Source organism: Nomia melanderi, chromosome 3 (assembly GCF_051020985.1).
Source record: "Nomia melanderi isolate GNS246 chromosome 3, iyNomMela1, whole genome shotgun sequence".
In the NCBI taxonomy this organism is placed as follows: domain Eukaryota; kingdom Metazoa; phylum Arthropoda; class Insecta; order Hymenoptera; family Halictidae; genus Nomia; species Nomia melanderi.
In genome coordinates, this window is record NC_135001.1 from 17,647,647 (window position 1) to 17,675,163 (window position 27,517).

At 34.1% G+C, this 27,517-nt stretch overlaps 1 protein-coding gene across 3 annotated transcripts in view; it reads left to right on the top strand.

The window, feature by feature from the left end:
• acj6 (abnormal chemosensory protein 6) overlaps positions 1–18,131 on the top strand; it is an 87,917-nt gene extending 69,786 nt beyond the window's left edge. For all 3 annotated transcript variants that reach the window (XM_076365637.1, XM_031981935.2, XM_076365638.1), the window contains one exon: positions 9,532–18,131. In XM_076365637.1, the coding sequence (XP_076221752.1) occupies positions 9,532–10,296 (765 nt within the window). In that variant the 3' untranslated portion in view covers positions 10,297–18,131. The remainder of the gene's footprint in view (positions 1–9,531) is intronic.
• The last annotated feature ends 9,386 nt before the right edge of the window (positions 18,132–27,517 follow it).

Consider the following 27,517-nt stretch of genomic DNA (forward strand, 5'->3'; position numbering starts at 1 on the left):
TGAGGGTTGGAAGTAGATTTTTCAGAAGGATTCTGAAACTAGGGGATATAGAAAAGAAATTGTTTTTTGAAATTATTCGCCACGAAATGAATAATTTAGATTCCCTTTTTGCATCCCCCAGTTTCAGAGATCTTGTAAAAAATATACTTTCAACCGTCAACTCTGAGTGTTTTCACTCGTTCAAAATGGATTTAGAATTTAGTACAGTTGTGGTTAAGCGTTTCATAAATATCTACCGGCACATTTTGCCTTCGATGACGTTAGAAACTATATGAAAGGTATTTCGAGTATTTCGAACAAATACGTTACTTTAACCTCTCGACGCTTTTGAAGGAGGTACCTCGTAAGCGGACGTTTCCTTTTGTCGACATGACAGACGAGATATCTCGCGACCTTTTTTTCATTCATCCGACGATCTAGACGAGATATTTCATGACCTTTTTCTCTTTGTCTGCCGCTCTAGATGGGATATATCACGACCTTCTTTCCATTGTCTGGTTTCTTGGGCGAGACGTCGCAGTTCTATAATTAATAATACTTGATCAGGTTGTGGCTTGACGTAGTGACATCTTCCTGAATAGTGTGATTTCTGCGAAGAAACATGATATTTTTGGAACCGTTGTCATAGATATACAACAATGCGTAAAGACACGTCTCCATTCAAACTTTCGATGCATTATAATATCTATTGTAATTTTTATTTCTTAGCTTACACAATTTAAGCATGAATTAATGTGAGACGTTCTGTAATAATTAGAATAATTATATTCTCAATAAGCACCAGATAAAGAGAAAAGAGGTTACGAAATGCCTTATCTAAAACACCGACAGCCTATGATATTTTTCGTTTATAAGCGTGTGAAGAGGTTAATTAATTATAATTCTTTCTTAAAAGATATTAAACCGTTTAGATTATATTTTAAGAAAATATAATTACTCTTATTGCTTATAAGATATAACACTTTCAATATCATGACTTCCAACCATAATTGCTTTATGTACATCATGTTTTTATTTCCTGATTATTCCATCTGTAATAATATATAATTTTTAATTGATAAGTAAGCAAAAAAGAATCACTTGAAAGTATGGAATAATATTTTTTTATACTTAACCATAATTATGAACGTTTCACAGACGTTTTGAATTATTTTTCAGAAAATAAAATTAGAGTATTCTCATGCCTTGAATTAACTAAATTTCTAGTAGTTGTGCATTAATGTAATTTTCTTTACATGGCTGTTTCTTTTAAATACAAGTTTCGTTATCGCTAATAAAAAAATTAAATTAATTTAAATTAAAAAATTGAAAATTGCATTATATTTATGATGATCGATACGATTATAATGCTTCCCGTGCGAATGAAAATATTTTTTCATCCCTTCGCAATAAAATTCATCGAGCAATGGTTAATGACATGCTGAAAATTGGTGGAAGTGCATTTACATGCATTATGATAGACTATAATATCATAAATGAACTCCGAGACAATTTGATTAAAAACTTAATGTATCAACCGGGAATTTTTGTTAATGAAATAATTATTGCGATAAAACGTATTGAAATCCGACCGATGTTTTACAAAATTCAATAATCGAATGACGCGACAAAATGCAATGAATTGCGCGAGTGGTTTTAAAATAACTGAATATAATTAATTGCGGGACACAATTAATTACATTTTTAATCGCAGTTTATTCGCATCGTTAACTGTGCGTACAACATTTATATTTTTCATTCTCATACTTTATTTATTGATACTTCCAATATTCTCGTGTGCACGAGTGATTTTATATCTCAAATAGGAAAATTTAAAACCTGACGTCATTAATGATCAATCAATTTATGAAAATATCGTCTGGTTGAGCATTAAAATATATTCAATAAAAATAGCATTTCCGATAAATGAATCAAAACTCCAGATTAAAGTGTGATAAATTATGTGTTGTACAACACCACAAAACTGATTACCATAATTCAGTGAAATCTAACGAAGAGAAACGAAATGAAACAAGAATATAAGAGATTATTTGATAAAATAGTATAATATCATATAAATTATAAAAATGTTATAAATGTTTATTGAAATATATCTCTGTTGTAAATTACTACACCTGAAAATGCATAGTTTAATCATAGGTCCATATTAAATGTTAGGCACTACACGATAATACAATTAATTGCAATTGAAACGAAAAAGTCAAGATTCTTCCTAACGATTGCTCTACTATCTTTCTAATATCTCATACATTCAACAAAATTCGGTTTGCTCGATACCTCGCCAAGAAAAGTAATATAATGATTATGTAATGTTCACGTAAATGTTAACAATAATTCGAAAGTCGAAAGTCAAACTGTTGAAGGCGGAAAATATATACAGGAAATTCTGCAGCAAAGTTACTTTCGCACAAGTAAGACGGAATTTGTTGAGAAATAATCAGTGGATTATTATTTGAAGGAGCCATAGCCGGGGCGAAATTCAATTACAATTTGCTGCCTGCCGTTTCGGGGTTTTATGCTAATACAAGCAATCTGAGGTTCATGAGTGGATGATAGTATGACAGTGGGGTGAAGTAATCAATGTGCAGCGACCCGGAATGATCTTTTCAAGCGTAGGGGCGTTGCTCGTGTATTATCTCACCAGTGGGACAATTCGTAACACACTGGGCGGAACGCAATCAATTTTGACGGAATTTTGTTTGTATGCTGCTAGCCCCAGTTTGAAGACACTACTAGAATTCTATCACACATCGACATGGTTACTCAATTATCACAAATGCAACGTGATATATTATAACTTAATATAGTTATTCAATTATCACAAATACCACGTGATATATTATAACTTAATATAGTTATTCAATTATCACAAATACCACGTGATATATTATAACTTAACATAGTTACTCAATTATCACAAATATAAATTTGCAATATAACGTTCATGGTACAAGTAGCATTGCTCAATGTATTTTACTGGGGGAAAATGTTGAATTATACATAAAATTCTATCAATTTGTACATTAAGGAATGTTAAGCGAAAAATATATGCACCCCTTAAAATTCGAATATAGTTTAACATAATGGTCGTCACCAAAATTTAAAAAAATTATTTAGTAATATCTTTTAATGGTAATGATATGATTTTCTGCTGTTTTTTCACTGTTGTAGGATGATTATCAGTTAGCTTACTCGTTGCTTGATGGAAACCATCTTTTTTAACATTTAAACAAATATAATTAAGTTTAATTTTGTTAAACTTTGAAATAAAAATATGAAGTATAAATAATGACGTTCTTCGTTCACTAATGTAGAACAGGGTTAAAATTATATCTTTAATAGTAGTGATATTAATAATTAAGAGTCAGATATTTTACAGCTTCAAATATCGATAATTAATGAATATTATAAAATATATTTTAAATATAGAAATCAAATTATAAGATAATTGAATAATAGTATTAAATAAATTAAAAATTATATATATAACCTTACACTATTATTCAAATTATTATATAATTATAGGTATTTCAAAATACCTATAATCGGAATACTCTACACGTCTTGAACTAGCAGCAATATATATTTAAATCCATTATCCCTGAATAACAAACCAGTTCCGAAAATAGTCATTCAGAGTAACAACCTGCATCTTCATATTAACACTAGGTTTACGGACATTTACTGCAGAGTTTATTCAATTAACTTCAGAAAACTTGACATTCGTTCATTTAAATTTTGGAAATTGGAAGTTTAATGCTAGACAATTAACATACACATTTGCGTTATTGCGATCAATCAAAATCGCCGTAAGCATTTTTTACATATTGCTTATGAAATCCAATACGCGTCAAATTGTCGCGTGCCATGAGCCCAGTATTAAATAAGAGTGAATAGAAAGACTGTAACAATGAAATATCTAAGAAAAACACGAACGTTAACGCGGATTTTCACTGCGCGATCCGAAGATAACTCTAAAGATATTTCTCCGCGATAGAGTATCCATCGAAGGATTGCGGGCTGTGCGCGAATAAACGTTCACGTTCGTTCGTCGAAATCAGATCGATCTAGATAAAAAGAAAAATTGGTCGACTGTTGATCGCCGGGTATATACATTGGCCATCAAGCGGGACGTATGGATCGCAGTTCTGGCTTCCCGCAGTGCGGTGCGGCTAGGAACACCCTCTTCTCGCTTACAGCTCGCCATCTCGCTCTGTCGGGCTTGATCTACCGTGCAGATGGTCAAACAGCAAGTGTCCCATAAAGTCTGTTTTTATACGCGAGGCTGACGAATTCAATAATGGCGATGTCCTACGGGTTCGCCTAACGCCCAACGTATTACGTTCACGAACGCATGTAACGAGTTTTGTATCATTGGCACAAGTGGCGGGAGCAAACATGGGAGCAAGGGAGAGGAATCGTGGCGAGTGATAGGCCGTGCAACAGAGAGCAGCAGAGAGCAGCAGAGAGAGAGAAAGATAGGGAGAGAGAGAGAGAGAGAGAGAGAGAGAGAGAGAGAGAGAGAGAGAGAGAGAGAGAGAGAGAGAGAGAGAGAGAGAGAGAGAGAGAGAGAGAGAGAGAGAGAGAGAGAGAGAAATTCGACTAACCCTACCGTCATGTCAGCATAATGATGAAATATTGCGGAGGTCTCTGGGGCCCTACCGTACACACCCCTGAGCTAGTCCCTCGTTCACTCTATATTTGCCGGCGTCCTCTTCCAACCTAGCGTTCCTTCTTCCTCTTTCTGCGCCGCTAGCCGCCACCCACAACCCTCAGTATTTCTGATATAACTATAGTATTCCGTAGCACCCCCCAGACTGAAACCGTGCCATCCAGTTAGCTCGCCGTGCTGCATATTCCCGTGAGAATAAATGTTGCGTACATCAACGTCTCCGTGCACGTACAGCGGGAGCAACGAAAATATTCGGACACTGGGGTAGCTCGCGTTTATCTCCCCGTGTTCTAATTATTTATGCATCAAATGAATTTGCTACTTTTTCTTGGGACCGTTTATTGAGATTGCCAAGTACGCGGAGTTCCTTCAGTCGACTGCCGAACATCGATTTGTCTTTCGATTGTTCGAAAGATGAATTTCTTTATTTCTCTTGGGGCGGATCGTTGGTCTCATTGAAATGGAGAAGAATGTGACATTTTTGTAATTCATCGGTTAACTGTGCTTGACGAGCATACGCCGCGTCTTGAAACTTGAAACGATATTCGTTCTTTCAACGATGAATTTTTCGGTTTTCCAGATGAACGTGTAATTCTTTGGTTCGCTTTGGTTTGACGAGTACACGCTTCATTTTTTTATTTTATTCCGCGCAGAACGAGAGATTTTTGTAAGTAAATTCCACCGTTAGCAGGTTAATTTGCGATTAGTAGGTATTAGGTAACTGGTAGTATTATTGACTGCAATATGTTGTTCCTAATATTAGGGGAAGAAGTAGGTGGCCTTCGCGGTTTAGAAATGTCCAGGACAGTTGGACGACTTTTCGAATTATCCGTTCCGGGAATTTGTCAAGCTGATGACCGAATCGTGTTTATAGACGCAGCAAGTCTATGGCAGTATAAAAAAGTAAATGATCTCCATAATTCACTGTTTTATGCTTCATTTCCGCGAGAATGGCTCGCAAAGCTGGGAGTACTTTGTTTGTTACATGTCAGCATGCGATTTTTCATTAGTGGAAAGACGAGTCAAGCTTTGAAATTGGGAGTGCCTTGAAATTATGCAAGAGAACTGTCATAAACATGATAGAAGGCTTTCATTAAATCTTAATTAATCAGTTCTGCAAACTGGGCCGCGAAGGTATCTCGACAACAGAGATATAAGAATTCCGTAACAAATATGGTATCCCAAATGTTTCGAAATTGACAGATATTCTAAAAATGTAGAATATAGAGTGACATAATTTTTGAGAATATTACAGGATATTTTATTATTATATAACATTCGGAAACGTATTTAAACATCGTTAATAAAATTCTTAAAAGTACAGTTCTTCAGACAATTAAACATAACTTTCTAGCTAAAAATGATTATTTTTGAAGAAATGATAGATTGGCTTTATAAAATTATACAACATCTAAATATTTTAATTAAATTATATTAATTATAAATATACAATAAATTAAAAATTCTTTGTATTGAATTCAGTAATTAATAAAATTAAATTTCTTGTTTCGCTTATAATACCTATATAATTATTATTATCAGGTATTTCTCGAATATATTTCTATTTAAGAATGACTCCGCTTTGAAGCCCACCATTTTATGTAATCTACTATAAATTTTAAAAAATCCTTAATACTGCTTATAGAAACCTTTATATTTTAATAAATAATTATTTTTCACGATTACAAATATAATATATTTGAAAATAGGAAGTTCTCTCACAGGGCAATAACATAGTTTAACAAATTATAATTTTTATATATTTTAATATTCAGTACATGATTCCTTTAGGTTCATACACGTTAAATACTAACCTGAAAAACTTTTCTCTTCATTATCCTGAGCTTTCAAAAGAATTTCACAATAAATATCAGAAAAGAATTAACTGATAAAATTGTGTGCATAAACTGATCGCATTATACTCAGGGGATCGTTATACTATCGTTGGCGATGAGGATCACTGCCGGTACCTCGTGTCCCGCGGAAATATTTTACTTTCTCAATCGAAAATAAAATCTATGTTCTAGCTTTCCCTGACGTTTTCCCCACAAAATACACCTGCTCTATCACACGATGTACACGGTTAGATTTTGTCTCGAATCCTTAGCTTTCACAATAAACTGAAAAATATACGATTTAATACGTGACAAGTGCCCCGCTTGTTCTAAACATTATTTAAACATGTTGAAATAATTATAATACTGTAAAAACATAGATCATTGTATGCATTTGGTAGAGTCTATAGTATTTACGTTACCTACACGACACGTTTATATATTTAATGCATAAACAATGTTTAAAATTAAAAATTCGATTTTTTCGTTTGAAAAAACGGTTTCTCAAAAATTCAAGATAGAAAAAGACGGGTTTCAAAATTATATTTAACACTAAATATACCGACACTTTGTATACACCTATTCTTACTATAACCGGTAAAATGGTTATAAAATGAATGTAAACGAATTAAACGATAAGTTTTTCTTAGTGAAAAGAGAATCGAAAAGAAAGACAAGCATTTAAAAACTTAATTAATCGAGCGATAGAAGAACTGATATAATGTTGAGTGGACAAAGGAAAGTGCAGAATTCTTAATGAAATTTGAGAACCGGTTATTTGATCGGTCAGGGTATGTTCAGTGTTAAACATACTGCAAAAATCGTTTGTTCATTATTGAAATACAGGATACATGTTTGACAGTGTAATGAAGCAACACATTTATTTACTTATACACTTAATACGAAAATTGCAGAGCGGATATTATAAAATCTTTAAAGAATCATACGAGCGACGCTTTCCATTGCGTCACTGTATAGGAGGAAAAATATGAAGACACCTCATAAATAATTTGTAAGGGGTCGCGTACGCTCTGCTCAGAGTGACAAACACGGCACGTGCTCCATAATTGTGCGTTTGTATGTATGTGTGTAGTAGATGGTCTTCATCCCTTATTATTATTCCTTCCGTAACATTTATCCACTTACTTTAATAATGTTGGCTCATAATTTTAGAATGATTGATTGATAATTCTTTACCAATTAGTAATATCGTAATAAGAATAACCGATACGCTTGATCTGTGCTTATAAATTACAAATACCCGCAGTCTAGTTATTATATTTTGGAATTAAAAGATTATATTATCTCTTTCAAAACGTATATTTGGCGAATGTAACTAAAATCTGTAATTTGTGAAACTATATTCGTCTTTCTCACTATTACAAACAAAAGTTACTTCTATTAATAATAAAGGAAATCATACTAGGGCATTATTTAAATTTTACAGAGTTTAATGATACCTATCTCTATTTATTTTCGAAATATACAGTAATATAAACATCATGAAAGTATTTGAAGGATTACGCGGTAATATTAATCTTCTGTGTAAAAATATGAAATTCGCTATAAAAATTCTGCTAATCCATTATTGTTTAAAAGTTATATTCGTCTTGCACTGTTTTATTATTTATTATATGCATTAAATTATTAGATTTGAGATATATTTAATGACGTGGAAAAATGGTTCTTAGAATTTAAATTATGAGTAGTGGGATTTAGAAAAGATTACATAATTTGTGTATTTAATAATTGAATGAACAGACTAGATTTCATTAATATTAAATACGACAAAAAATGAAAGTTTTTAATCATTTCAATAGAAATACTGTTACTTTTAATGGGAACTAAATGACTAAACAATTATAATTATATATATTATATATAGTGAATAAAATGAATAAGTGATTGCTGATTATTATCATTTGTAATTATTATAATTACATAATATTCAAAAATGGACAAAAGTCATAAAATGGACAGTACAAGGCACAAATAGGCAAATAAAAAAAGACAAATTAATTACACTTTTCTTGTAAACATTCACAATTGAGAACAGACTAAATTAAAAAATAGAATTAATAACTCATAGAAACTAACAACTTCAATGTTTAAATTCAAGTAAAAACAGTTTCACATAATGGAAAAAAATATCACTTTTTAAACGATCGGATCTTTACGTGTTCGATAATTACGATCAAGAGTTTCATAAGTGCTAATCTAAACTGTCGGTAATTATGCAGAAAAGGGTGCCATCAACAAATTTTAATAGGTTTGAAATATACAGTCAGTTTTAATTTTTATGGTATTTGCAGTAAATTAAGCATTTATATGATTTTCTACAATCAGATATTATTGTAGTACGTTATACATCATACCTCTAATGCTTATACCAATTATCTAGAAATATAAATGTGAACCGTAAGCCTCGATGACAGCACGTATAAGAATAAAACAATTCTCAGGCAATACAATTTACAATGATTAAACTGATAATACTAAACCTTCATTGCAAATTCGATCGTCTAAGGTTTGCATTATTTACAATAATACTGCCAGAAGTTTATAATTCTAGAGATAAGAGTATTTTTACGAATATCTCTAAACTACAGTCGAGTGGCAGTAGCTTAGCTAACTTTAGCAAAGCTAAAACGAAAAAACAAGCAAAAAGATGTTAACGCATTGTTGACCGACAATTTCACACATCAGTTATCCCATATCACTGGTTATTATTCCGTAATTAAATATGAAAGTGAATCAATCGAAATAAGCATCAATACACTTTATTCGTACCTAATGAATTGAAATAAAATTTTCAACGTATCTTTTACAACTTCGAATATTTTGCTCTTGTAATATTCTATATTACCCTGCATTTCAAAAATTGAAATAACTAATGCAAGTGCAAACACGAGTTAACTCGTGACCGGTCAGCAATGCGTTAAGATACACAATTCAATCCAACAACAATAAAAAAAGTCCCCGGAGCACAGCGCGAATTAAAAGTCTGTAAAATCTATTTTCCAGATGAGTCACCCGGGAATGGAGAGTCTCGACATGCTAGACCCAGCGAATTCGATGACCACGTTAACACCGATGTCAGAGAACACGGGCGGCGGTCCGGGCCATCACGCCGGGATCCACGGGCCATCCGTGTACGGCGGCATGAACGGAATGATGGGTCACCATCACCATCACGGAAACCTGGGCGGCGGAGGCGGCAGCGTGCCTCATCCAGCTCACCATCACCCAGCGATGGCGGCGGCCGCGGCGGCAGCCGCTGCGGCTGGTCTGCACCCGGACGCAGACACAGACCCCCGGGAGCTGGAAGCGTTCGCCGAGAGATTCAAACAGAGACGCATTAAACTCGGCGTAACGCAAGCCGACGTTGGGAAAGCTTTGGCGAATTTGAAGCTTCCCGGGGTCGGAGCACTCTCGCAGTCGACAATATGTCGGTTCGAGTCGCTGACGTTATCACACAACAACATGATCGCCTTGAAGCCTATCCTCCAAGCATGGCTAGAAGAGGCTGAGGCCCAGGCGAAGAACAAAAGACGAGACCCGGACGCTCCGTCGGTGTTGCCCGCCGGTGAAAAGAAAAGGAAGCGGACGAGCATAGCCGCGCCCGAGAAACGCTCTTTAGAAGCGTATTTCGCTGTACAACCGCGGCCGTCCGGCGAGAAGATAGCCGCGATCGCGGAGAAGCTAGACCTCAAGAAGAACGTTGTCAGGGTCTGGTTCTGCAACCAGCGACAGAAGCAGAAGCGCATGAAATTCGCGGCTCAACATTGACCCGAGGGTGGCTTGTGACAGCAAAACTGACCCTATCAGTTGCCCAGTCTCGAGCCTAAACCAGAGCCCTTGACCGAGTTCCAGGGATGGCCGTAAAGGAGAAACGAGGAGCGAGAGGCGGCGGCGGACGCCATCGCGGGATTGAAAAGGCGCGGTCTCGCGCATCGCCGGTAGATGCTTCGGGCTTGAGGACTGCTTCTCGATTTCCAGTGGATTTGGACACGGTAGCTCGATACTGCGGCCAAACGGACAATAGTTGACTGTCACAGGCTTAATAATGAATGTACTGTGGTCATCGCGCTCGATCGCGCGCATGTGATGTTCTCGACTGCGAGATTTTTCATTCGTAGAAAAACGTTTCTTGGCACGTCGGTTCGCGGACTTCTTCCCTCGATGATCGCGACAGGCTTTGTCAGCGACAATGCGTTGCGTCGTTCAAACGGTGTTCGGTGATTCTTTTGTTCGGCCGGTTTTTAATGCACGCGACGAGCCGCATCACGGAGACGTTCGTTGTATGGAAGGTGATCGAAACGCGCTAGACTTATTTGAAAACATATTGGAAATGATATTCTTTGCTTCTAGATCGATCCGAAGATTAAGTTTCCTGTTTATTAATTGTATTTACGAATTGAGTTACATTTAACAGTTTTTTATTGCGGCAGAAACTGAAACAACATGGACAATTGGCGAATTCTCGAATCTTTCATTGGTGTTTCGAACTATATTCGTGTCAATGTATAACGTTTGAAGATGTATGATACTTTGAACAGTTCGAGTGTGAAGGAACTAGTCAACGAAACGTATTTGTTCGTATTGTATAAAAATATCGTATGAATTCGAGTAGAGGGGTGCTTGCGGAATCCTTAGACCAAAGCATCCGCAAAGTGAGATAGAATTTGCGAAGCGTATCAGCTACGATCGCGATAAAAGAGTTTACGAGCGCATCCACCCTCGTATCTCTCTCTATAAAGCTGTTGAAATCGTCGCTGATGCCGATATCATGACTCAACGTTCTATCAGTGTTTTTCAAATTCTCCATTTGTCCGAAATTACATATATTAATTGGCTATAACGTTTCCAACGGAAATGGAATGCAGATCGTAATACGTGAATTTTAATTGCACCGTAATTTGTTATCGATATAAAAAGTATTCCATACAATGCCTCGGAAATGAAATCTCGAATAACGTCTCTTTGTGTGAAGTGCGCTTTAAATATGTCTGAATTCACAAGTTTCGTTGAATTTCCAGAAAAACAGAAATTAAAAAGAGACCTCGCAGACAAATGAATTTTACATCCGCAGTCTGAATACCAAAGCAACTTCTTGATTATTAATTGAACAGAATAAAAATAAGAGAACTGTGAGCATTCCCCGAATTAGGGGGGGGGGGCGTCTCGCGATATTTTTAAACAAGCCACGAGGGAAGTTTCCGCGAACGAGAAAACGTCAGTCGCAACGAAGAGAGCGAATAGCCATCGACGCGTCTTGAAAAGTACAATTCGAAACATAAAAGTATAAAAAGTACGTATTGTTATAAAGCCGACGCGTGGATACGTCGCGCCGAAGAAAATAAGTGATATTAATCCTAATGAAGACACTCAGTGCAGTGTAAAAAGTGAAAAGATAGAGAAAAAGGAAATGAGAGAGGAGAGAGAAAGGGAGGGAGAGAAAGAGAGCGAGAGAGTGAGCGTGCGTGAGAGGAAAGAATGCGAAACATCGAATGTTTAACATTAGAAATTAAGGTGTTCGCTCGCTGATTTTACGTTCACGGTACAGTACTCCATAAAGAACATATCTGCTGCTCGAAAGTTCTGTGAAAGTTCGAGGACAAACCTTGAGGATTAACGCAAAGTTGTTTCATTCCGAAACGTTTATCTCCCTTCGTGAAATGATACGTTTTATCGACGGACGTCGCGACACTGCTAACTTTTATCCTCCTCGCGTAACGCGATCGACGTATAGTTGAAAATTCCATTGCCCGATTGAAGTCACGTGACAAAACATATCAACGTTAGATTTATAAAGAAAAGGGAAGAAAAAAAGAAAACGTCGTACGCGTCTGGAACATTCGGATACAGTAATACTTAGATTTTTATTGGCTCGGAATCTATTTTAATTCCCCGCATCGACGAGAATGAAAAAGTTTATATCTATTTAATGTATTTATACACTACGTATGTATGTATATCGGTGTATAAAAACAAGAAGAGAAATCAAAGGTGCTATTTACCTTTTACTAATAGTTTATCATTTTGCGAAAATTATCGACGACTTCAAGGTTTGGGAACCGGTTTCGGAATAACTTCGAGAGAACCAATATGTTTCGTTGTCGCTATAAGCCACACGCGTTTTTGCATTTTATACGCGCGTCTCTCGTTTCGAATAAAATTGTGTCGATGAGAAAACGACGAGGTTTTAGCATGAACACCTGGAAAGGTGAAAAAAAAGGGTCGGGGGGCGGGGGGTGGGGGATGCGGAGAGAGAGAGAGGAAAGGAAGAAGGGTGGGGAATCACACGAGAAAGCAAGAGAGAATTACGAAAACGTGTTATGTAGTGATTTTGGACAATCAGTGAAAAGACTGTATCATATCATATTGAAGCAATACTGTAGCATTAGTCGACGAATTAACGAACTTTATTTGTATTCCTCGTGATCGACCGCGCGTTCCCAACGCGCCGGAGTAATCTGTGCGCTCGTGCGAGACGTAACGAAAAGAAAAAATTACAAAGATAACGGACGGGAGAGTAGGGAAGAGAGAGAAACCTGATATTTTGCAACGGCAAGATCGTTGAGCGTTCGACAATGAAAGGGACAAAGGCTCGCGCCTGCTCGCGCGCGATTGGGAGCGCGACGGATCGTGTTCATCGTACATTGAGAAAATTGATCTTTCGACTCTCGAGAACTGTTCGCTGTATTTCGCGGCCTAGCGCGATTTATTTTTGTTTCCTGGCGATTTCGCTGTCTATCGGTGACAACGAAACTCGATCGACTCACGAAAGAAAAAAACAAAAAACAGAAGAGAAACGAACGAGATCCTCGTACGACTGCGCACGCAGGACTGTCGCCTCCGCGTGTGTGCAACGCCGAAAATGCTCGACAGAATTTTTAAAATGAATTGCTTTCCACCCGGAACAGCGTTTAAAGAGGCGAAGCAACCGCCGGGCGTTACACGCGCGAGAACACGGTCTGGAGAGCTGTTCGATCACGAACCAACCGCGAACTACAGTTCGAATCCCGTTACGAGTACGATGTACGACGAGAAAGTGATCGTGCTTGATTATCAGCGTGCATCGAGCAATACCACGAGGATGTTCGGCAAAGACGGCGATATATTATTGTAATAGTCAAAAGTAAACGGAGGATGGTAGTAATTTTTAAATTGTACATACGTAAAGGGATAAGTATTTTCTAGAGCAATAGTCTATTGCCATTCTACTAGGTAATGGAAGGAAATTCTAGTGCAATATAGAGTCTAACGACATTTATAATTATTATTATTAATCTTTATCATTATTACTATTATTATTAATATTATTATTATTACGTTATTACTCGTTATTTTATCTTTCTCTCTGATTTTATTAGATTATTAACATTGTCGCGAATAGAATTCACTTCGGAAACTCGTTCCACTTGTTTTCATGATTCTTCTTTAATACCTTGAGAATTATTTTTATACGCATCTGTACGACGGTCCAATGAATTATGTTCCGCTGATAACAGTGATCACATCGAACACATTTACACGTTAGGCGTAAAAGAACTTCGAATGGAGACCGATTTGCAAGGAAGTCCTTAAACATTTTGTTCCTTTGTTCGTTCTAGTATCTCTTTAGGCGAAAAGATCGAAGCTACAGACGACGACGGTCGTCGTTGAAGCAAGTTTCTAATTTGTTCGTCTGCCTCGAGTATTACGATGTCCTCGTGCACACCCCGCCATGCATAATTATTGTTATGCTTCGAAGTATATCGATGTTATTTGTTTATTTGGGAAATGGATCTGTACGTACGCATCTGTTATGGATCTACCGAGCAATATGCTATAGTTGTTCTGAAATGAATCGAGCTAAATAAAACGCATGCGCAGTAGGCAGATAAGAGAGTGGAGAGACCCACAGGTATTCTACTATCTGCTCTGAGAAAAATGGCGGACCAGAAGCTCTCACTGTATGATAATATGATTATTTATTGCATATTCATGGAATCACTCATTCAAACAGCATGAAAGAAACAACTTTGTAGGCATGAAAAGTGGATTTTTGTTTATAACGTTTTTTTTATACGAAAAGGGAAAGACTGAAATAATGATAACTTTGAATAGCGTGACATTTCTTTTATTAAATTTTTATTTAATTTTCCAGAAAATCTAAAGTATACAGCAATGGTACTTTATTATTTGAAAGGGTATGGTTATCGTTTAAATTAGAATGGAGCGAAAGAAGAGAGACAATTATATGATAACTATATATACTTTTTGTTTGTAAATAAAGAGGAATGAATATATATATTTTATTTCAGTTTAGATGATAATAGGTTTGCACGCATGTGCTATAAAAGTTCAGCATAATGTTTCTAATCGAGTCGGACGAATCGTGTGTAACATTTCAACCTAGAATCCTTTAAAGTCATATTTCTAAAATGTCAAGGTTTCGCAAATTTTAAAAGAATTTAGTTTCTTAGACTCTAGAAAATGGAATATACTCTTAGGATTGTATAACAAATAGACAGACTTCTCTTAAGACTATATGCAAAAATGTATGCAAGTGAGTATTATGAAAGAGTAATTGACAAAGACTGAAATCGAATAGTAGCTTTTATGATTCCGTAATGGATTTCTTTTGATTTAGGAAAAAAATAAAATAAAATAAAAAGTAAAAATAGTTGACACGAAGAACTAATTTAATTAATACGTTTCACATAAACTCGTAAAACTTAATACTTATTAAAAATCTTGGTTCTTAAACGATTATTAGGAAAAATTGAAATTACAATTATTCACATGTAAATGCGTTAACATATTTTTATTGACTATGTAACCGGTGCAAAGCAAAAGTTATATGTATAAAAAGTACATGAACACATTTGAGAATAATGTCTTCAAGTAAATCAGTCATTAAAAATCGTACTTACTTACTTAATTATGAGTAACTTTGAGTAGTACGATGGAATTTAATTGAAATTTTAATGTTACTTTAATATCTTGTAGAATAACTTTGATTATTTATACTAACTTCAGTTGGGATCGATGTAATTAAATTTTCACATAATACTTTAAAGGTATGGGTCATTTTATTATTTGAATTTCTCCGCATTGAAACTTCAGAATTAGACGTAAAAACATAGGTTTTTTTATTAGTTAGTAGATATAAGATATTTTCAAAGGGTAAAATTTTTATTGAAGTGTAGCTGAGGTAATTCCATTAGTTTTTCTCGATTTCCTTTATTATGGATTGATTACTTTTATACGTTACTGTTTAATAAAAATTGAAGATTAATTCCTCTTCTACAGATCGGATCTTCATTTTGCAATCCTAAAATACTCAATAAAAATAAGTTAATGTATGTAAATCTAAATTGTTTCAACCTAAACTACAATTATATAGTTCAAAAGAAACTTGCAAGTAATATTCACTGTATTTGATAAATTCAGAAAGATCTGCGGTCCGAGTACATACCTATCATGTCCTGTTCCATTACTGAAAAAAGAAATAATCTGGCTGAAATAGAGAAATTAATAAAGACATTTTTCTGCTAATTCCAGCTCAACGCAGATATGCTCATTCAGTACTCCTAAATATTAATCAAAATTTTATGAAAAATAGATTTTTCATAATAATTAATAATGGCTAATTTATTGTCGATTTCTGTACTAATTCTTCAATAGTACCTATAGAATTTTGTTTAATTATATTTTATATGCAGTTTATGTCTGAGACACTATAATTTTTAATTTGAAATTGTTTGAATCGTTCTTGACCTGAGCTGTATTAATTTGTTCACTTCTGTATAATATTTTATTTTATTATTGTTACGATGCTATAATTTTTACATTATTTTTACATTACTTACACTCGTCAAGCAATGATATTACTCGATTATACCCTTTGTTTGAGGTAGTAAGAAAGAATCTCGTGAGAGAACATATAAATTGAATTTTTTCGAAATAAAAGATAATGGAGCTAATGGGTCTTTTCGATCTCCTATCTTCTTAATCAAATGTGTGAACTAGACTGTATAAACAGTCAATGTTGTTTGATAGGTCCATACAATTTCTACAAGATGGACAACATAACTTTAAATAAATTCTAAAATATGGGTCCTATGGTAAGATATTAGACGTATTTTGCTTTATTTTGTGAAAATTTATTTCTACGGTACTTATTTTATATTGTTTCGAAATATAACAGAATATAGGGCTACTTTTAAGTATAGAAGGAGTAAAACATAATATCTTACTCAATGTTTAATATTTTTCAAATTGTTACACACAGGATAAAATGTCCTGAACAAAAAATATAAAAACAACCTTTAAATTATTAAAAAAACTTTCTTCGACGAAAGAAATGCTTAAACTGTTATGTAAATAAATATAACAATATGTCTTCACGAATCATGCGAATTTCGTGTGTAATAATTATTTATACAACATATAATTTATTAATCATTCAATGTAATCAAGTTATATTATCCATCCTGTATAAAATAGATGTTATAACAGAGACAGGACTCAACTGTTTTAGTTTTGTTAACATTGATTCGTTGATGAAGAGTAATCGGAAAATAATGCTTACTTTTTGCACACACTAATGGGAAGATAGAGTATTGTTTATGCTAGAGATTCCTAGAAATTCTAAATTCAACTTAAATCTTCAGCAATAAAGTGTTTATCTTTTTCGTTGCATTTTCATGGCATGGTAAGTAAACTTTATGTAACTGTAACAAATCTAAAGTCAGCTGTAACAAAAGTATGTTTTGTAATATGTAATTATCGTTATTGAAGGTGAATGTCCACTACGAATGATTAGAATTAGAATTCATCTCGTCTTTATTATTAACGTCTCAATTATTATTGTCTACGACTGTTAAGGAATAATTCTAATGTAAAATCACCAAAAGCCAGTAACCATTATGAATATTCCCTGAGAAAACTAATGATGATGTTCGAATATACTAATAAAGCTAACTTTTACATTACAAAAGATATTTTATTTTAATTTTCTTGTTATTCACCGAATTACATCGGTTACGATGCTTCCAAATGTGGAAGCAACAAATGCAATGTTTCCTTAAAATTACATTCTCTACTTTGTGATTACACCTATTTTTAATCAAATGAAATGAAAAATTAACATTTCTTGACAGGAAGCTTGATTTTACATTGTCCATAAAAATACCATAATTGTAATATAAAATTGGCTTCTTTAAATGCGGTCTATGGAGAAATATATAATGAATGAAAGGAGATTCGCACGCAAACTTCCAAAGGATGGTTTCTAACAAAAGTGTTCGAAGTTTTTGAAGAAGTTTCAAGACAAGTTTCCAAAATCATAAAGTGCAGATTTTATTCATTTGTAATATACTCTAACCAGTAGATTGGCAATATTTTCACTAATTTTCATTTTTACTACATTATAAAAATAAACATCAAGGAAAAAATGTGTTTATTTATTTATTACGGAATTTTTCAAATTAAAGGTTACTACTATGGATATTTAATTAATATTTTTATCGAATACAGTTTAAACGGAATAGCAGGTTTATGTATCCTATTGAAAAATATTAACTTTCAATTTCCTAACTTCAATACACCGTACTGTAATTGTGGAAAACACTGAATACTGATCTCAGTTTCCCCAATAGGGGAGAGACAGTCCTGAGCGAGACAGAAAGAAAGAATGGAAGCCCTACCGTATCAAGAAGATATTGATATTTTTAGAAAATGATCGGAACACGCAAATATAATTAGCCAATATTGTCATTATTTCTTGAGGCAAATTCCAAGAAAAGTAAATTGAAACATGTAATTTCCCTAGTACATATTTCCAAGATAAATGACTATTGATTTCTGATTTCGTAGAACGTATGAACACGTTCGGTGAAGATATATTTCTGCCCTAATGAATTCTACTATTGTTTGTATTTAACAAATATAATATGAATTAAATTATTTTTACAAAGTGTCGATAAACAATATTACATAACATACATATCTTTCTGTCATTTCGTATTTCTGTAAAACATATCATTTTCCTAATTATCAATTTTCTTTTATTAAATTATGATTGAACATAGAGAATCTCTTAAGTTACTACACAAATTACATTTCATTGTTTTCAGCAAGAGATTTTATTTCATAGGACAAAGTCAATTGTTACAAGCACAGTGCTTGAAACAAGGAAGATTCTTATTCCATTTGCATTTTAAAGTAGTGAAATATTGACGCATCTTCAATAACGTAAATCAAATTTCTGAATGTCGTGCATTAACAATACTCAGGTGTGCACCCCTTCATTTACATTTGCAAGTCACACGAAGGAAATTGCTTGAAATCGATCACCTCGCTACAATGTGAGCTCATTTCAAAATGCATTGCACACGAAGTGTCCATTTCCCTTACTTTTATGAAAGCAATTTCATTTGAATGTTCGAATACCGTAATGTTACTACTTCAACGCTGTATTCGTCCTGTATCGTTAATAGAATTACAGAATCAAATATCTATCCGTGTACCTTCTCGAAAAATTCTTTTCTACGTCAACTCGTCGGAGCCGAGATCAGACTTACTTGCAACAGACACACGAGAACCGTTTCTCCCCCATCGTGATGATTTAGTGCGACGATAAGGAACTTATTTGATAACTTACTTGATCAGGCATGCCCGAGTGTTCGCCCAGAAAGTGGAAACATTCGAGAGACGAACTCTCTGTAGACACTAAAGACAGGGTAACAAGTCATATCGCAGTATGCTTTTAACGATTATTATTACCATAATGTACACACCTAGAAGCCTTGCTGTTTGGCGCGAGTAGGTATATGTGCCGTGTACACTTTCTTTTACCTAAAAGGATTCAAGGCAAAATTCTAGATCACTATTGTGCACATTTGTATATACCAATTATTGAAGGAAACAAATGAGAACCTTCTGTCGATCGAATAAATTATTGTAATTCTGTATATCAATCAATCACTTTTTTTTCTTCGGTTGCATGAGGTAAATGGTCCAACTTATGACTACGTTTCCCCTTACCACCAGCTGCTTTCTAATAAATAAATAAATGGAAAATATAGATAAGTATCTGAGATCTATATATTCTAATTATTCATTCGCTGTTGACTGATATTACGTTATTTGGCAATTTATTTGATAATAACAGCTCATCGTATCATGAAATCACGTATTTATAAACTAGTGCAGTTGGTAATTAAACAGAAGGGAGACAGTGTGTTTCGTTCATCTAATTTAAAAGTATTACGATCGGTACCGGTAGATTAATAAGACATTAAACTGAAGATAATTTTTATTACGAATTCTTTATACATATTTACCTTACACGTGAAAAACTAAAAGTACCATTTATATTATCTGATAATGAATATTCGGTAAAAACGTTAATTATAATTTTCATTGTCCCGATGAAAATATTTATTACGAAACAATCATAATATCATGTGGTCTGTAAAAGGGGTCACTTATCTTATGCATAAAACAAAATTTTCAAAGCAATTACATCGAACATACGGCAAAATCGTTAACTGTGCCATGGTAACATTGCAATAATAAATATATTGAATTGTCTCGCAACAATATCGTCGTTTCGCGCACGACTGCAAACTTCAATCGCGTTCTCATTATCCCGCGTGCCAAGTACTTCGAAGCAACAAGCAACGTTTCTAATCTCGTTACGAGACGCCTAGTCTATATTCAGATGCATGTACAATCCGGTAATGTTTGTCGAACTTAATGGTAAGAAGAAATTTTTTCAACTTTTTGCTCGTTGATAAATCGAGTGCAAAGCTTGTGTATTATACGTATAATCCTCCATTTACAAGAACTCCAAGCATATATCCATATTCAACGCGTAGGATGATCTATGAAAATCAATTTCTGTGTCAACATTTCTGCGACGATTTACATCTGTATCATTTTAAATGTGATCGAACTGTGAGCCATTTATTTTCCCTTTGAAGCATGTATCATGATTGTTCAGAAAGAAACCTAAACTCTTTGAAAGAAAACAGATATCTGCGATATTTTTTAATTAACGCTTTCGGAGAATAGTGAATGTTATATATTACCTACACGATATAAACGTCGATTCTACAATGACTTTAAAATTATGTTTAATCAAAAATTGGCACCCGTTTCTTATTAGTTACAAAAAGAACTGGAACCTTTTCCTTTTCTAAATTTCCTGTACACTTATCGTTTAGGAGAAAACCATTAGCCAATAATAAGGCGAACACTGGAGCAATAATTTTTATTGTAATTACGAGCGATACGAGATACATTAAAATATCATTGACCCAACCAAGACCTTTGACTTTCAAAATTAAAGTTAAACTTCATCTGAAGGAACTATTTACGTGGCTTTATTATATAACACATAATCCTTTTATTTAATTAGCAATAAAATTGCTGGGTTACTTAAACCTTACGAAGGAAAAGTATTATTATTACTATTATACAAATTACTGTACATGATTTCCAATATGAATAATTTGTCATAACTCCCTTGTATTAAAACGAAGAAAAAGAGTACTAGTGATTTATACGCAAAGTTCTTTTCTCAACTTCGTTGACCAAAGTTTTCGAATTGATCGAGCTCACGATTTCATTCATAAATCTTGATTGACATAGTTTTAAGCTTCAACTAGTATGGAATGTAGTGTAACGACGCATTAAATATAAAAGACACGTGAGACTCAATTATCAGTGATCTATATCCTGAGATGGAGATCAATGTTTAAATTCAAGTAGTAACGATTCAGATTAGTAGAAATAGATTCATTAAATGAATGTCTTTGAATGTGAATTATGTTAATGACATTCGAGGGATTCCAATTCTTCCTACGCCACATCGAAACAGAATGGTAATGTTACGGCGCATGCAAGGAAAACTAAAAGCGACAGCTTTATTCGCATTCGCTGATGCTTTCAAAGAGTATTTGTTAATCCTATTCAAAAGAGTATTACCAAAAAATGTCTAATATTTAATTAACAACACTTCATTGCCCGTAATTATCGAACCATTATAATTTCCATATAAATATAAAACTTCTATCGACATCAAGTACAAAGATTTCAATTAATTGACATCCTTTCGTTCGCAAGCCCAATGTAAAATTTGTGATACTTACCAGGTAAATAAAAAAAGGGGTCCACTGTTAAGAGGTCGCTATAACAAAATGGGTACGTCAATGTTTATCATTCTTCAAAATTGTACAGTACGTTGCATCTACGCGTCACGGCGGATCTTCGAGTCGAGAGCACGAAATTGCGCTTCAGTTTGCATAGATCGTCCTACGTTAGTCGGCGTACACACAGAAAACAGTGCAAAGGAACAGAAGTTACTCGAGGAAAAGGGTCGCGTATACCTACATGCGCAGAAAAATGAAGATTTTTGTGTACATATATACATATACATATAAATATATATAAATATAAATGTGTATAAATTATTTCTTTATTTAAAAACAAACACGATCGCACGCGGCGGCGTTGGTCGTTTCGAACGCTTGAAGAAAGCTAAGCTAACGATGTAACCAAAGAGTATTACGTTGACACGTACAACTGTAAGAGGGTTTGTATAAAGAATTTACGAGAAGTACTAATTAGTATAAATAATTACTGTCAGTAACTAGATTGAATGTTTATAATAAATCTAAAGAGAAGCCAAAATGAATTGTTAAACATAGAATCTTACTCGATAGGTGTATGCGTGGTGGGTTTCCCGGTAGCCGGCTCCTTTTTCGAATCGACACTTACCGTTAGCGCAAAATCGCTCAATGGGCTTTGTATAATTTATTGTTCATCCGGTTTCCCCTCGTTTCGCGTTCGTTTAATCCTACAGACCCTGACGGCTGCGGTGAACGTGAGAAGAACGACTTTCGAATAAATTTAGAGGACGACTATTTTAAAGATGAAAAGTTAGTACAGTCCGCCTCTCGCGTTAGCTCCGTCGGCATTAGATTCAACCATTAGCACTCCAGATTGTTTTGTAATCTATCAGCAACTGCCACTAATTTTTACAGTATTCCTAGCGAAAATTAGAAATGCTATAACATTTCCTCGATCTTTTATTTTCCTTAGTACAAAATTTGGATGTGTAGAAAATCGAATAGTTTCAGTTTCTTCAGGATTCATTAAAGTATTTAATATTATAACTGCTGCAATATTGGAGCCTGCAGAGTTCAAAGGGTTAAAAGTGCAAAGGGGCGAGGAGATTCTCCCACTCACGACCACGCGTCGAAAGCCGAGCCTTGTGATTGAAAGAGTCCCCTCGCCTCTATGCACGTTTAGCTTGATAGACGAAGCTAACGCGAGAGTCGTATAATAGGCGAACGAGGCTGCGTACTAGAAGTATAACGATTACTCAAAATCGTAAGTACCGTTTACATATCATAGCGAAATGGAGTTCCGATTACGTGCGCACACACCCAGTGACCACTGTTATTTACAGCATTCGCGTGTCTTTCTAAGCGACCGGACGTTTGAATTCGACGAGACGCGGTTCCGCGCGACATTCAAAGCCCCGCCTAACCATGTCGATTAAAATCAGAAGAAAATACCAATGGCGCGCGATTAAGATTGTCCCCTTTTATTCGCACGAACAGGAAGGATTTCGATATCGTTAACAATCGAACGAGAAAAGCATTCGGGTATAGTTGTAAGCGTTCGAGATGATTTATGAATTTTTTGCAAACGATCATTGTATAGAAAACCGACGCGATTTGGCGACGAAGGCGGTTCTGTAATATACAAGACAAGATACAGTAGGATATATTGTAAAAGTATCCGAACACCATTTACGAGTAAGACCATAATTGACCGATATAATAATATAATAAAGACATATCATAAAGTATTAGTTTAATTGCCTGACATTGTAGAATTTATATGTAAATATGTTGCGTGCAACTTGGATCAGCGTTCACGGGAGACAATGAGAAAGTTTATCGGGGGAATTAATTTGTCGGGCAAACAGAGACGGTTCGCAAAGAGTTAGCGTACGCCATTCGATTCGTGTGGGACTTTCGTTATTTCGAGTTTGCTCTAGGGACTGTCACGAATTTGTATATATAATTACTCGTAAATAAATGCGTTTGTAAACTGTTATGTAATAATTGATGCACTAGTTAAACTTTATTCGCTTTCGATTTACGATTGTACGTTAGCTAAACGAGAAACGGAAATTTCGCGGCGAACCATTCGTGTCGTTTTTATAGCACAGGAGTTTTTGTAAAGTCGTCGGACTCTACGGTGTATGATAGTTTTTACGGAATTTCATTTTAGATTCGACCGACCGATGAAAACGGACACCCGTACCTCTTCAAACGAAACGATGCCTGTAGACTATGATTAGACGTAGCTGATACCGTGAGGAGCCACTTTTGTGACGTACCATGTTTCTTAAGGATAAATATATTGCGAAGGGAAAAAGGATAGACAGTGTTCTGAAGCACACCAATTTGCGCGCAATGTAAAACGATGACAAAGGAAAGCAAATTTTCCTCCATATTGTACATATCATGTGCCATAACTCATTTACCATACTTTGTGTCCAACTTTGTTCCAAGTACCTATTCAACTATAAATATTATAGTATAATAAAGTAAACCTTGATGTTATTGATAAACATGTCTTTCCATTACGTCCTTCCATTCCCTTCGAAACGAACGTTAGTTATGCTCATCTAACTGCTTATATTTATGTTTATAAGCTTGAAATGTAAACTATCGCCTTTTTACTACATTAGGAATTTCCGTAGCATTAATATTCAACTTCGCCGAAATCATTTGAAATTCTACAGATACAAACTTTCCCGTAAACGAAACTAATACCAATTTGAATCTGTTTCAGAAAATGTGGTAGGTTCTTAAAGTTTCGTGAAATTCATTTATTATACAAAAAGTGATTAGAATTACATTTTCTTTGGAATAGTTTCTTCTTACAGTTATCATGTAAAACGAAGGTAAATAAAGAGCTGAATTTTTTATAAAAACGATGATTAATTAAACAAATTTTGTATTTTACGCAACGAAATGATATAACTTTATATGTATATTGAGTATATATTTATTTAATTATTAATTCCATTAATGATTGGTAATTTATATAATTAATGATCATATCATAGAGGCAAGTAAAACTGTAGGCTACGTAATGAACAAATGATATACAAATAAGTGAACACGTTCACAAATGATTATTCACAATAATAATCATTTCATAACATTTTTCTTAAGTCAATTAATTTATATATTGGACTGATCTTCACAATTGACCAACGCAGAGCCTCATTGCAGCTGATTTTACGAAGGAAAATAATATTCAGTCCAAGTCAATTGATTAGTTCAATTTGTCAATCCAGCTATCTATAAACAATAAGAAGAATTATACACCATAATATGAATTTCTATGATAACGTCATCCAAGTAAAAATGTTTATGTTCCTACTAGAAAAATTGCAAATGTTCGAATTCTGATGAGATACCCTAGAAGAAAAAACACACGCGTAATATTATATCATTTAACCAGTTCAGTGTGGAATTTAGTTTGGAAAATCTCTCATTGTGCGCGCAATAAAATCAACTAATGAAGTGTATACTCGTTAAATGCAGGCCAAATGCGCTTAAAATATACCCTAACGAAAAACTAAAGCGAAACGAAGAATAATTACATGTTTGTCTTAAAAAATAAATAATCCATCGTCGCAAAAGTTAGCACCATTAAGAGTTTTAAGATGACGTGTATACTCGTCAAACACAGTTAACTGGTTAAGGTACCCATATTATTGCCCTTAAAGTGCTTACAGCCGGTACGATTTATCGTTCGACGAGTTGTACAACTTTGTCTGATGTGACGGTTCGAACGATAACCGTAACGTATGAGAGAGGATTGTACGACGCGATCGTGTTTGACCGCAATACGACTGTGCCATAAAACTTGTCGTACCGCAGGCGTAGGCTGTTTGGAGAAATAACAGTGAGCACTTCGGGATTAGTAACCTGCGAATCTAATATTGCTGGCAAAACTTGTTGAAATTTTTTACGATAGTTACTAAATTTGTTGCTTATGTTATAACTCGAATTAATGAATTTTTCATTTATAGATATTTTTCTGTGATTTTGTAGTTTATAAAATGTATTATGTGGAAATTGAAATTTTCATGTATGTTTAACACTAGAATTACCGTACCAGTTAAAATGATTGGTTTCGATTTGCTTGTTTCGCAATTATTGGTATCTTAAAAGCATTGAATATTCGAAATGATCTTGGAATTAAATAGTTTCACTCGAATACTATAATAAATGTCGACAGAAACTGAAAATAATTTATTGTTACAATTTTTATAGGGATTACATATTAATCGTATTAAATATTCGGTAGTTCTAGTGTTAAAGTATTTTGCATGGGAAAGGTAAAATGTAATTTTCAGTGCAACATATGGAAGACATAGAAGACTAGGAGAACCGTATCATACGAACGGCAGATCTACGATTAGTTTAACTATTAAATTCTAATGTAGAATTGTTTAAATAATAATTTGGAACACTAATGATAAATAATTTATGCACAAATTGTACGCAACAGTTTACTAATTATTTAATAATGAATAATATACTCATCCTATGTAACTCGTATAAACGTGTTAACGCTTTACTAAGTAAAATACTTTACTTAAATTTGAATTACTTGTATTTAAATATTTAAATTATTTTCCAATTACATACAAGACATTCACGGTGCCATTTCAATTAACATTACCGTTTCTGTGCAATGAGAAAACTCATTTGTGATTAAAATTATAATATATTCAACATTAACGAAATAAAATTTGATCTAATTAACACAGGAAACTAAAATATCTTTCACTTACAATTATAACGTTATCATCTTTCTTCATTTACAGGTACTCATTTTAATTGCATACATTTTCAATACCATAGTTCTTCGTTTCATTAAAAAAGGGAAAGTTAATAGTAATTAACTCATGTTTGAAAGACTACTAATCATAGTATGGTAATCTTCATATATACTAACCCCTCAGACCTGATTTTCACATAAAATTATGTTTATTTATCTAACAATAAAAGACCAATGTACCACCATAACTTCTATTTTGAATAAACTAAGTATACTTTCCTGACATATAGTTGCCTGTTATAATTTTAATATTTTATCATATATCGAAAGTATTAGGAAAATGTGTATTTATTGTTTATTATTCGAGTAACAGTTTTGTTATTCAGTTATATTCATATTTCACATGTTTACAGTGTCTTGTATTTAATAAAAGTCTTAAAGTATTATTTATTAAAAGCCCGACATAAAACAGTGTATATTAAAACGTGTATCGAATCTAAAAAGGATCTAAAAAAATTAAGGAAACTTATTAAAAAAGTAAAGAGTAGCGTCCGATACACATAAGTGTTTTACTAGAATGTGATGTTTGCAGTTAGCAGCTTGACATTAAATGTATGATCGTATAGCGAATTAGCATTTAAACGGAGATGTCTTCGCTATCAAGTACACACTGTCTATGCGCGTCCATGTGTTGTGTTTACACGAATAAACAAGTTCAATGCGCGCTGTACAACCACGTGCAATGTTTTTATTGAACCGAATCTAGACGCAGCAACTACATCGCGTGACGTATCACTATCAACATATTGCGCGGAATTATAAATTTATAACACGAGCATGAGCACACCGTTAAAGAGATTATTTATCCAAATCAGAAAATCGCACTCCAATGCACGCTTCCCATAAAATGGGTAATGTTATCGTCGCGACACGTGATGATTATCTACAACCTTCATGAGTCGATCATCAAGCGTAGAATGTATCCAATTAGTATCGTCGCATTAATTAGGTTAATGTTATTTTCCAATTACTAACAATATTATTTATTATTTACAGTAAGAATTATTGATTCTTCTATGCGTAATCGTTCATAATCACCGGGACGTTCGCAAAGTTTTATTCATTTTTAGTA